The 13,708-nt window shown below is 43.6% G+C and overlaps 1 protein-coding gene across 2 annotated transcripts in view; it reads right to left on the reverse strand.

The window, feature by feature from the left end:
* The window catches only part of LOC114050436 (dynein heavy chain 11, axonemal-like), a 315,578-nt gene that overhangs the window by 169,506 nt on the left and 132,364 nt on the right, over nt 1-13,708 (reverse strand). For both annotated transcript variants that reach the window (XM_027872110.1, XM_027872109.1), the window contains exons 32-38: nt 12,899-13,059; nt 9,224-9,380; nt 8,983-9,128; nt 7,035-7,151; nt 5,721-5,859; nt 3,642-3,734; nt 1,305-1,499 (exon numbers count right to left, since the gene is read on the reverse strand). In XM_027872110.1, the coding sequence (XP_027727911.1) occupies nt 1,305-1,499; nt 3,642-3,734; nt 5,721-5,859; nt 7,035-7,151; nt 8,983-9,128; nt 9,224-9,380; nt 12,899-13,059 (1,008 nt within the window). The remainder of the gene's footprint in view (nt 1-1,304; nt 1,500-3,641; nt 3,735-5,720; nt 5,860-7,034; nt 7,152-8,982; nt 9,129-9,223; nt 9,381-12,898; nt 13,060-13,708) is intronic.

Below are 13,708 nucleotides of genomic sequence, written 5' to 3' on the forward strand. Positions count from 1 at the left end.
AGAGAGATTAAAAGACTTGCTCAAAGTAGAATGTAAAAGGAGCAGGATTTGAACCCAAGTCCTTAGCCTCTAAATGCCCACCCTTTCTACTTGGCACCAAGCCTTGAGGCTCTCCATGGACGTCATCCCTTGTGACCTGCTGCGGTGCAAGCTCAGATCATTTCCACCAAGTGTTCTCTCAAATCTGGACATTTGTTTCACATTAGAGGCATTAAAAATTCTCATCGTCTATTTCTAAAACAGAAGGGAGGTGGAACAGAAGGGATGTCTCATGCCAAGAGAAATCTCCTGACCTCACCCACTAAACAAGGAGGTGACAAAGCATGGAAGGCAGGACCCTTCCCTTTCCACATCTCCAGCCATGAAGAGGACACGACTTCAGAAAAAAATCAAGTTCCATCCCCTAAGCTTCTAGATTGAGGGAAGGGGATGCCCCAGACGAGTCCGGCCTGCAGGGCCCATCAGGTTCCCGAGAGCATGGGCTAAGCCTGGGGCCTAAAAATGACAACCATCACTCCCATTTCTATAGGTTTGCAAAGTGCTTCCCACGGACTCTCTCATCTGAGCCTCACAACCACCCTAGAAGCTCTTATTATCCCCATTTTACAGATGCCTGGCACAAAGTAAACAATAAATGCCTGTTGCCTGTCTACAGTTAAAGAACCTGAGACCAAAAGAGGTTAAGTGATTGGTTCAGGGTCACACAGCTAGTAAGGGCCTGAAGGACGATTCAAACCCAGGTCTTCCTGAACCCAAGAAAAGTGCTCTGTCCACTCTTCCTTCCTGCCTCCAAATTACTAGAAAGTAATTATTATTCTCCAAAATCTAAAAGGATAGATTTATAAGCAATACTCATGTCTGGGGTGTACTGGAGCCGGCTCACAAAAGCCAATTGTTAAATTTTCAGTGGGAGCGTTCACACCTTGGAAATCAGCAAACGCTACAGATTAGGGCTAGTGTTTTGTTGATTGTCTAGATTTAAGAAAGTGATGGAGAAAATCTTAGGCATGCAGATTAAAATTAAAAGTGTGTTGTGTATATTTTTATGGAGCTGATTGTTAAACATTTATTAACACACCACAACAGTATATGTATTTATATTCTACGGTGATACATGCATAAATATTTAATATGTGTATATATAAACATCTTTACATATATGTACATGTGCACATACACATATGTATGTACAATACATATTTATGTTTAAACGTTTAACTTTTAAAATATATATGTCTATGAATATGTGTGTATGTTTGTATAGGCATGTGTGCATGTATCTATGTGTATGCATATGTTTTTACTTTGAGGATAAAGCTCTCTTCAGGCTGCAGGCAGAGCTCCAGGGTGGACTGGCGAACTGTTTGTTCAAACTGTATTTCCCTCTTCCTGGGCACATCGAGGGCTGGAAACAGGTCACTGATCAGCCCCATGAACACGGGAACATCGTCCGTCACGATCTTGGGCAGGTTGAAGTCCCTGAGCGCCCTCATCAGCACCTGGGAGAGGGGTCAAAGGCCCACATGTCAAAAGCAAATGAAGCCACACCTGTCTGGCTTAAGACATTCATTTCAGAGAGGAGAGGCGCTTGCCCCATTCCGGGCCAGGTTGGGGTGCTCTTTGTTTGGGGAGTTTAAACACTGCTCAGCCTATCAGGAGAATCACCGCTCACAGCTGACAACACACATCAGTGGGAGAGAATGAACAGAGATGGCCCCAAATGCCTCCTTCCTTTGCTCTCCCCAACCAGCTTTGATCAGGGCTGAGGCCTCTGTGTACCCATTTCTCAGTTTGTGAAGCATGAGTGGTGGCTGATGCGGGCAGGTCATTTCAGGAAAGGACTTTGAGATCCACAGATGAAACGGGCTTCCTAGACACCTCCAGTGGAACTCTCCAGGGCCCCTGGTCGGGACACACGGGGACCACAAAGTACCTGGATTCTGAGAGCAGGGCTCTGAATGGGCATGGACTACCGCGGAAAGAACACTGGCTTTGGCATTCGATGCTTAGATCTCCCCGAGCGCACCCACCCACTCTGGCCTCAGCCTCCTCATCTCTAAAATGAGGGTGTGGTGTGCTAAACACCTTTTGGGGTCCTTTCCAGTTTTAGCTCTCTGATCGAATGGTGTCTTACACACTCAAATGAAGAGAAGGTGACACGTGAGAAGTCAGGAAATTTACTAAAATCACATCAGGAAATGGCCACAATGTCCAGGCTGGTTTGGCCACCCAGGTCAGGACGCGCCCATGGAAATAAAGAGCCATAGTGGCCATTCTCAACATTCACCCTGGAATGTGGCAAGCCCACAGTGGGCGCCAGCATTACCGTGGCAAGCCCACGGTGGCCGTTGTTGACATTCACCCTGGAATGTAGGAAACCCACAACGGGCGCCAACATTGCTGTGGCACCGAGAGGAAGAGAAGGCTTGTTCTCCAGCCATTTTGTATCACGGGGCAGGGGCCTGGGGGCGGGAGTGGAAAACTTCATTTGTATCATCATTCAAGGCCACCTGGCCTACCTGTGTGAGTCATGCAACATGAAGGAAACGAGATGAGATGAGCAAACAGCAGGATCACAGAACCTCAGAGCTGGAAGGCACTTCAGAAACCGTGTGCCTGAAGGATGCTGGGAGCATGGAGCTGGAGCAGGAAGCAACACAAAGACCACGCACTCCACCCCTCTCAGTTTAGGGCTGAGGAAGCGAGCACCAGCCCTGGAATCTGAACCAGGGTCCTTGACTCCAGAGCTCTCTGCTTACCAGGTTGTCTCTTCCTTGAGTATTTCTAGGCCTGTTTCCTTACTGTAAATGAGGAGATCGGACCAAGTGATAAAAACAAAACCTTCCTTCCAGGGTTGTGGTGAGGAACGAATGAGATGATGTTTGTAAAGTGCGTAGCACAGCACCTGTACACAATAGGTGCTTAATGAATGCTTGTTCCCTTCCCTCCGCATAAGATGACTTCAAGTTCCAAATCTATGACTTCATGAAACCAAATGTCAGCCCCCTACTACAACTGCTCTAAGAAGTTCTAATCCATCCTTGGCTTGAGCGTTGATTTTTTAAAAATATGATAAAAACATTTATATTAGCACTTTATGGTTTACAAAGTAAGATGTGTATGTGTATAAATAATCTCATTAGATCCTCAGAACAATCCTATGAAGGTAAGTGCTTTATTAACCCCATTTTACAGATGAGGAAACTGACACTGAGAGGTTATAATCAGTGTCTGAGGCAGGATTTGAACTCAGGTCTTCTAGTCCAGCACTTCATCCACTATGCTATCTAACCAGTTTTCTTTAAGACTTCCAAAATACTTTTCAGTTATAAAGCATTGCTGGACTCTGATTTCCTTTCCTCAAGCTATAGCCTTTATCTGAGAAACCTTGGGACCTGTTTATCAAATACAAACCTCACTAGCCTTCCAAATACCCAAATATATTAAAAATGTATGTATATATACACACACATGTATATACACATACACACACGTACATGTAGATACACACACATGTGTAACATATACATGTATATTTTAAAAACCAAGCAAACTGTAGCCAGTTCAGGACCAGATGGGCTTCTGCATAGAGCACTTTGTGAAACTCATTCTCCAAATTCCTATCTTTGATAACGTAGTACCTGGTCCTCAGGCCGATTTTTGTCTCCTCGTTTCAGGGAGCCAGCTACAACTAAGACCGATTTCACTGCACGAAGTCCCCAGTCATAATGATCCTAAAACGAAACACAGGGAAGCTTCCTGAAAGATCTCATGAAGTAAAAACAACAAATAGGAAGGGGAAAGACCCAATTGGAGTTATAAGAGAAATTAATATGCTTCCTTCTGTCAGCGACAAGTTCTCAGTTACAAAGATGCAAATTTCGGTAGGACGTGAAGGGAAACTTCCTAACAATTAGAGCTATTTAAGAGGGGAAGGTGCTGCCTCAGGAGAGAGCATACTGCCCCCTCAATGCAAGCAGAGGCTCAGGACCACTTGTCACTTGTCAAGCATATGGCAGCAATTCTTTGTACAGTGTGGATTGGCTCAAACGGCCATTAAAGGTCATAGAATTAAGATTCATAGCTGAAAAACACCTCAGATGCCTTCTAGTTCAATCTCTTTATTTTATTAGAAAACTGGTACAGGAAAATTAAATGACTCGACAACAGGCATTGAGGTAATAAGTGTCAAAAGTGGGACTGGAACTCGGGCTTTCTGACCTAGAGCCCCTGCTCTTTCCATCTCTTATTCTATTGGATTCTATTCTGACCTTGATAAGGTTACACCCTACTGCTTCCTCCCACCCTTTTGCTTTTCTTTGTACCCTTAGCACTTAAGCTCAGTGCTTAGTGAATGTCGACTGACTGGGGATTCTGGAGGGCGTTTTGTCCAACTCCTAGCCTAGCATTGTGTTTCCCACATCATCCTGCCTCTCTGAAGGTTCATCATCTCCTTCACTTGGAATTACATGTAAGGGATGGAGAGAACTGGGGAGTCTCATCATCATTTGAACCCTAGAGCCTTCCTTGAATGCTATCACAGCCTTGTTCCCCTCCTACTGAAGCCAGAATCTGAGGGGTCAGCATCGATTGTGAAATTGTGATTTCCTTGCCTAGCCCTGGTCTCTATCCTTTGCATAAATCCTAGTTTAGCATAGAAAAACAAATGTTACACAACAATTTCCAGAGCATTTATAAAGATCAATGTTATTCCAATACATAAAGCATCTATAAGAACTCACCTTCCAGGGCAGAAAACCCTCAGTGTGGGAAATCCTTCCAAGAAGACAATTTGCAGCCCATGGATGACTTAGCAGATAAGTCCCTCTCCCAGGAAGTTATTTGAGGGATATGGAGATGAAGTGACTTGCCCAGGGTCCCACAGCTAATAAGTGTCAGAGGTAGGATTTGAACCCAGTTTTTTCTGACTGCAAACCACTTTATTTACTGTGCTAATGTGACCTCTACAAATCAGCACTGAGGTTGGTTAGTCATTTTCAGCTGTGTTTAACTCTTTGTGACCCCTTTGTGGGATTTCTTTGGTAAAGATACTGGAGTGTTTGCCATTTCCTTCTCCTGCTAATTTTACAGATGAAGAAACTGAGGCAAACAGGGTAAAATGACTTGCCCAGGGTCACACAGCTAGTAAGTATCTGAGGTTCGATTTGAACTCAGGTCTTCCTGACTCCAGACCTGAAACTCTATCCACTGTGCCACCTAGCTGCCGGTCAGTACGGAAGACATATAAAGAAATGTATGGCCAAATAAAAAGATGAGTGGGACATTTAACGAGAGCAAGCCACAGCTCACATGCCTCCCAAGAGAAAGCAAGAAGGGCCCCGTACAGAGGGGACCTCCCTCCATGGCAGAAATAGGAAAGGGGCTGGGCGAGGTCGGCAGGATGGATCAGGTTGTGACCAGTATTGTTGAAGGACTCCCCATCCTGACGACGGGCCAATTCGAACAGTGATTGATGCCAGAACTTTGAAAATCCAAGACATGAAAGTCAGAGTAAACACACTATATAATAAAACCCAATGTTGTTTCATGGATTACTTATTTAAAAAAAAAAAGAAATTGGAAATATAGCTGAAGGCCATTCTTTTTCACTTACCCACAAAGGGAATTCAAATGATTTGTTACTGAGCCTTAGCATTTCAAAATGGGTTTCATTTATGGCAACACACAAAGGCTTCCCAGATCCCCCTCATGCCCCTCACCTGCTTGGAAAGCAGCTCCCGGCACAGAGTGTACAAGGTAATGAACTTGCGGGCCAAGAGGCGGGCGTCCACAAAGCCCTCGGCCACCAGCAGGATTTCACAGATCAGTTCAATGTCAGGGGCCACCATGGCACAAGGTCTGAGAAAGAAACACACAGAGCTTCCACTCTTAAATGGGAGAAGAAGGTGAGAAGGACAAATTGCTTAAATTCAGTGATTAATTTGTACCAACATTCTAACGAGCCCCAAGAAGCACCAATTATGTGTGTCAATCAGAACTACTGAGAAAGTCTTTACTTTGAATAAAAAATTTGCAATTAGTCAGAAGCTGAAAAGTGCAGATCCTTTGGAGTTGGACTCCATGGAAAACTCATAGCAACGTTCCTTAAAATTGTGGGATACACAGAAATGCTGTTATAGGATTAGAGCTTTAGAAATGGAAGCGTCCTTTAAGGCCATGTAGTCTAACTCCCACATTTTGCAGCTGGCATAATGAGGCCTACAGCAGTTAGTGACTTACCCAGGGTCACACAGACAAGTGGCAGAAAGCAATATGTGAATCCAGATCTAGAGAGATACCATCACCCTCTTATAAATAACCTCTGTTTAAGGTCTTGTTTTATTTTATTTTAGATGAATATCTTTATGTCAAAGTTTGGGATTAAAGAATGTTAATTTTTTTCTTCTTTACACATTGACCTCTTTCCCTCTTCCCCTCTTGTTTGTTTGCTTTTTAAGTCATTTATGGGACTTTTGGAAAATCTGTTTAGTTTTTCAGAACTGGGGAAGGAAAGCAGGGAGCAATTTTCTTAGGAGAAAAGTGTGTATAATGGAAAGGATGCTGAACTGGGAAAGGCTACCTGTGACTTCATCAATATCCAGACGAGGAAGCTTCCTGATGAAGGCAGGTACGGATGTGCCTGGGCCACTGACTTACCCAGGGTCACATGGTCAGTATTTGCCCTAGGCAAGACTTGAACCCAGCTCTTTCTGGCTTTGAGACCACAACACCAGGTTGACTCTTGGTGTCAGAAGAACTCTATTTTATTCCGAGGTTTGACTCTTATTAACTGTGTAACTTTAGGCAAATTGCTTCCTCTCTCTGGCTCTGCTCCTGACCCTCCCCATTTCTTTCTCACTATATCCCACAGATTTCCTTCCCCATTGATGGTGGCAGGGAAAGCACCAACAGAAGAGTCCAGGGGAGCCAGCTCTAGAAGCTGCCCTGTGGTACCCATGAGCCTGAGAACATTGGGGGCATGGGGTTTTGGAAGCGAAGGAGGGCAGCCCACAAGGCCACACATGAGCGCTTGCCTGAAAAGAGCTTTGAGATTCTCAGGCAGTTCTGTCCGACCGGCATAGCCTGGGTTCATGGTGATAAAGATGCCAACTGAGGGCTTGAGCCGGATGTCTTCACCCAGGAACATGAATCTGCCAGGATAAAAGCACAGCACAGTATGAAAAACATGTGGGCACTGTTTGGTCTGTGGTTAAAGGGCTAAGCCCTCAAATCCATGCCCTTCCTATGAAGGTGAAGTGGGCAACTAATTGGGAAGGGCGAGGCAGAGAGCAGAGAAGTCCAAGTGAGGCAAAAATTTGGAAGGAGGCTATTAGAAATTTGGGAAGTTTGAAGGGAATGGGAAAGTCAGTTTACTTTTGCAAATACATCATCACAACCAGAAGAGGGATATTGGAAAGGGAGAAGTCAACTTGACCTAGAGGAGGAAAGAGGAAGGAAGGGGAGAAAAGAAGGAAGAAAGAGGAATAAGGAGATGGGAAAGGGGGAGGATGGAGAAGGAAGAAGTAGAAAAGAAGAAGAGGAGGAAATAAAAAATGTTCATCTGAACCTTGTCTGTAATCTTAGCCTTAGACAGCTAGCTACCTGAAGGCTCTAATCTGGTGGTTCTCAAATATTTCTTTTAGTGCCATGACTTCTTTATACTCTTAAAAATCATTGAGGAACTCCACACACAAACACACACACATACTCACTCTTTCTTTTGTTTTTGTAGGTTATATCTATCAATATTCACCATATTAAAAAATGAAAAGCATCTTAGTTATTATTATGAAAATAATTTCGGCCACAAATGGTTGTGTTTTATGGAACAAAACGATTAAGAGAGTATAATACTTTCTGACTTTGGGAGTTTAAAATCCTTTAAGCTTTATCAGAAGAGAGCTGCCCAGACGAATGTTCAAGTCTTGGGTTGAGAAGTGAATGGTACTGGACTTGGAATCAGAAAACCCGGGGTCTAATCTTGGGTCAGACATTTAATAGCTGTGTGATCCTGAGCAAGACACTGAACCTCTGCCTCAGTTTCCTCATCTGTAAAATGGGGATAATAACAACACCCAGCTCTCAGGGTTGTTGTGAAGATTGAATGAGATAATAATTGCAAAATATTTATATTAAGCACCATATAAATGTTAGCAACTGTTATTATTGTTATCCTATGATTTAACCAGGATCTCACAGCTAGTATGTATCAAAAGGCAAGACTTGAACCCAAGTTATCACGACTGAGGCTGGCCCTTTATTCATGCCATTATACTACTTTCTGGTGTAATGGAAGTCACCTAAGAAAATCATGATGGAAAAGGGAGATCAGCCAATGGTACAGAGAGAGTAAGGGTTAATGGCAAAGTCTGATGTTGCTCAGGTACCCACAGAATGCTGATAGAGCATGGGAGGAGGCCCAGGTGCCCCCAATTTGATTCTAGCAGAGTATCTATGGCAAAGTGTGAATATGAATCGCCCAGGATGAGAAGATGCCCGCAGAGTTTAGTCAGCACCAAGGAGGGAGCACCCACGTGAAAAATGCAATATAACTGACTATTGAAGAGACGCCAAGGACCACACTGGCCTTCCAAACGCTGAAATAGGTTAAACACCAAAAGACAAACAGAGAAGGCAGGGGGCCAAGGGGCATAGCTGATCTTTGCTATTAACCTGACTCCCTTCATGGGAGCATAGAATGCCAGAGCTTGAAGAGCCCTTGGAGGCCATCTAATCCAACAGATGAAATCCTAAAGGAACCTAGGACATTGATTTGTTGGAGGTCACACAGGAGGTAAAGGCAGAGTTGAGACTGAATGGAGGTTCTCTGAGCCCAGTGCTGACATTTTTTCTAGTACCTATTCAGCAAGGAGAGGGAGAGTGACTTGTACATCACTCTCTCTCCCTCTATTTGGGATATACTGAGGGGAGGGGGAAGGAAACTACCGCGAAGGCATGACACACACACACACACACACACACCTCTTCCTCTTGTTCCTGATGGCATCGTGTATCATCTTGACTTGTACGGCTACCACTGACAGAACTTCCACCGCGATCCGATTGAATTCATCGAAACACCCCCAGGCTCCCGTCTGGACCAAGCCTTTGTAAATATTGCCTATGGACTGAATGACACAGTCAGAGCCTCCATGTGAAGCCTCCTCCTTTGAGGGGGACTCTTTCATACTCCTTCCCTCTTAGGGGACACTCCCCACTTTACCTTATAGTCCATCTGCTCGGAACAGTTGAAGACATAAACCATCATGCCAAGGGCGTGTCCCAGGTCCTTGGTTGTCTCGGTCTTGCCTGTGCCAGCTGGACCAGCAGGAGCCCCACTCATGGTGAGATGGAGCGACTGGGTTAAGGTGATGTAGCACCTTGAAACAACAGAAGACAGCGCTATTGTTATTAGATAACCAAGTGCATCAACTGCTGAGACCTGCCAAAGCTGGGGACTTGAACAAGAAGCTTCTCTCTAGCTCACTTTGTATGTATTTGTTTGCTTAGACTGTAAGCTCCTTGAAGGCAGGGACTATCCTTGGTCTTTCTTTGCATCACAGTGCTTAGCACACTGCCCAGCACATAGTAGGCACTTAATAAATATTCATTAATTGATTGATTCCAATCAGGCCAATAGCACAAAACCAGGGAGCCATTCTATTTTTGGCTGCTGTGACTAGTAATTATGGTGCCCAAGGCAGCTAATTCAAGAACTCTCTCAAATCAACTTGTGAAAACAACATAAGAAGTCATAAAGGCAAATTCAGTTGGGTGATAGGGGAATAAATTACTATGGTTACTAGATTTTACAGCCTCCAAATGTTTATTCTTTGGAGGAAAAGCCACCCTAATCACGATGCTGATGTGTTACTGAGACACTGTAGTAATGAACTTTCTTGAAAAAAAAAAACCCAGAAACTTTGAAAGATGATTGAGAGGCATGGGACGCTTCATTAATTCCACTCTGCCCAAGAGCTGGGATTTTAGGTGCAGATATTTTGTTGACTTGATGCCTTTAGGAGCTAGCCCTTCACGCCCAAAGTTCTTCCGTAATTAATTTACATATTCATGCTCTGTATATATCTATGAACACATATGATTTTCTCCAGTATATGTAAACCTCTCAAAGATGGAGATTCTAATTTTTATCTTTGTATTTCCAGTGCCTGACACATAGCAGTCACTTAATAAATGTTTCTTCATTCATTGGTTGGTTAACACCACTTGATGTATGTTCAAAATGATCTCACATTCCCAAGAAAAGACTATGAATTAGCTGGTAATTTTTAAAATATTATTTTTTATGATAAAAATTCAGACTGACATCTGAGTGATGAAATAAATAGCTAAGAATTTACTTTGCCAAGTTGCTAATCCATTTAGACATTTAAAAATGCAACAAATATATCAAACAAGAGGAAGTTCAATTAAAATGGAATTTAGGACATCAGTTTACATATGGTCTTACATTTAATTGCATTACTATAATGTTATTTTTGCAGGGCAAAATAGAAAGGATTTAGGACATGGGGGCACAATAAGTCAGTGGAAAACAGAAAGAAAGGACACTGAACTTAGAGGTAAAGACGCTAGTTTGAATTCTGTCTCTCCTACTTACTACCTTGGAGGGAGAGACCTTGGAAAAAGCATTTTATTGTGTCAAGCCTCACTTTCCTTATCTGTAAACTGAAGAAGTTGGAACAGCTCCTATCTCTAAGGTCTCTTCCAGTTCTGGTGCCCCTTGGGAGAGCCCTTAATATCTCTGGATCTTGATTTTCTTATCTGTAAAATTGGGGGATGTGCTGTAGTGCACAGAGTGCTGGGCCTGGAGTCAGGAAGACTCATCTTCCTAAGTTCAAAGCTGAGTGCCACAGAACTGTTGCTTTTGAACTGTGGTACTGGCGAAGATTTGTGGAAGTCCTTTGGACATCAAGAAGATTAAATTAGTCAACGCTTAAAGCAATTAATTCAAACTATACATTGGAAGGACAAAGGCTGAAACTGAAGCTTAAATACTTTGGTCACATAACGAGAAGATGGGACTCGTTGGAAAAAACCTTGATGTTGGGGAAGATTGATGACAAAAGGAAAAGGAGACGGCAAAGGATGAGATGGATAGAGTGTCACGGAAGCAACAAACATGAGCTTGGACAGATTTTGGGAGATAGTGGAGGAGAGAAGGCCTGGCATATCCATGGGGTCATGAAGACTTGGACACAACTGAGTGAACAACAGAATTAGGGGGGTGGGATCAGAACATGACCTGCAAAACCCTGTCACATTCTGAGATTCTGGTTCTTGTAGTATGAATTGCTTACTGGTGATGAATTGTTGGTGATTCAGAGTCAGGAGGAGGCATGAGGAGGAAGAATGAGATCGTTGGAGTCCTGCCTCTGGGAAGGTGCCCATAGCCATGATCTGGTGAGGCAGGGTGGCTTCTGGGTAAGACTCACTGTCTGGCTGACATCAGAGCCACATGGATGAATTTACCTCACTCCTTTCATGGCTGGACTTCCTCAATTTAATTATTTCCATTTTTAAAGCTTTTACAGGTATTGGGTTTTTCTTTATCATGTTGCTTTTACTCTAAAGGTATCTCCCCACACCCTGGGTAATTGTTTTTCTTTCATTACAGTTACCCAATTTCTCTTTTCTCCTACTGATTATCTTCTAAGAGCTTCCTTTTGTCAGAGCTGAAACTGGACAGAGCAGCTAGGGCTTTTCACCCGAGTGGGAGATTTAGAGGTCACATGCATAACCCTGTTCTCCCACCACTATGACCCATCCCCAAGCCTATTTCCTCCTTTTTTTTTTGAAGTATAGAAACATCCCAGCATTTAAGAGCAGGCTTCTTCTCCCAGGGGTTACACGCTTAGCTTACCCTTTGAGGGAATTGAGGCGATTAGGACAGCAAGTGGTTAATTGTGGGAACTGAGTGAACCACACTGATGCCATCTTGTGACTCAATTCTGGAGTTAGCTCAGTTCCATTTCCATTCAATTATGGGTCTAGTCCAAATTCTGCCTTGTGATAAAATGTTATTCAATTGTTGGAACTGGGAGAAAATCTTATTGCGTTGTTTGAACCTAGCCCTGTATGCTTGGGAAGCTGGACCACCTCTCCCTGCTGCTTACAAACCCTTACCTAAGGACCTCAGTTATGCTGACCAGAAGGCCAGTCACATCCAAAGATTGACACAAGGAGTTTTCTCACAATTGTACATCTCAAGCAAGCCATGTGTCTTATCCGAACACTGGCCCCATACCGATTGATCAGTTGTTGTTTCCATGTTCTTTTGATTGTTCACAGACACTTGAGGGGAATGGGGCACCTCTTTTTCTGAATTCAGGAAATTGCATCTGTTCACTCTTTCCTCCCAACTTGGAGAGTCCCTAATATTTCGTCCAATTAGAAATTGGATTACTAATGCTATATTGTTTCCTTTTAATTAATTGGCCTTATTTGATTGTTTTTTAGTATATAAAAGTCTATCTTTCCCTGTATTTGGAATCCAGGCTTAAGCTGAGGAGGTCTGGTTCTGCTTTGTTGGGTAATCGGCATGCGTTGTTTAATAAACTGATATGCTAGGAAGATCACACCTTTGTTTCCTCAGTCATTTCATCTTTCACCCACCAGTTTCTGGTGAGCCAACTAGCCACCACTGGTGAGTCCTTCAGCAGTGTAGACTGCTGAACTGGGAAGAGGGCTTTTACTCCTCCAGGACCACACTCCAGGGAAACCCCCCCAAGGCCCACCTTTAGTAACTGTTCCAGGCACAAAATTCACGAGTGACAGCTTAGCCCTCTTTCCCATTCACCATCCAGCTCAAACCACTGTCAAGGGACTTCTCACCCCTCCCCAGCTCTTCCCCATGATGAAGATGGAAAGCTATTACCTGTCTGTTAGAGGAGTAATGACGAGGCGAGGACTGTTCCCCAAGTATTCGTAAAAATATTGGAACTGAGCATCGCAGATGTTGACAAAACAGTGCTTCTGAGCATCATCCCACCGGTGCCGGAGTTGGGACAGCCACGCAAAAGCCTGGGAACTGCCGACCTAAGGACAAAGCACAGGGATTCTGGGCTTATGGGCGGTTGGTGGTGTTGTTTAAGGAAATAGGAACTTCAAAAGTCAACTTTACTGACAGGCATGTCACATCAGACGCTCATCAATAAAAAGTTCTGAGTTACTGCAAATCAGAATCACATACAAAGAGATGACAATGGGCTCTGGAGTCAGGAATACCACTGTGTTCTAGGCCTGCCTGGGACGTGAACTCACTATGTGATTGAGGATGAGTCACTTAACTTCTCTGTGAGCTAAGCAATTAAGACTATAAGTAGTAGAGAATCAACCAATCTACTTGCGCTAATTAGTCACTCACTGTTTACAAGGCAATGTGGTAAATGCTGAAAATTCAAAGAAAGGCAAATGCAGTCCTTCCCCTCAAGGAGTTCACATCATAAATGTGCAAAAACAACTGTTGACATACAAGATACATATGACATAAATGGAAGTAATCTTGGAGAGAAGGCAACCAACATTAAGGGAACTAAGAAAGACCTTGTGATGAAGGTGAGATTACCCCCTAACATTGTCCAGAGAGTTTCCTCAACTGGGTGGTCCCAGTGCTAATGAGTTCTCGTGTCCAGATCTTTCTCCACCCCCACAGAGAGCTGAGCAGTGGGGGGAGCCTTTATTTTAA

This window comes from Vombatus ursinus, unplaced genomic scaffold (assembly GCF_900497805.2).
Source record: "Vombatus ursinus unplaced genomic scaffold, bare-nosed wombat genome assembly UNPS02014799.1, whole genome shotgun sequence".
Lineage (NCBI taxonomy): Eukaryota > Metazoa > Chordata > Mammalia > Diprotodontia > Vombatidae > Vombatus > Vombatus ursinus.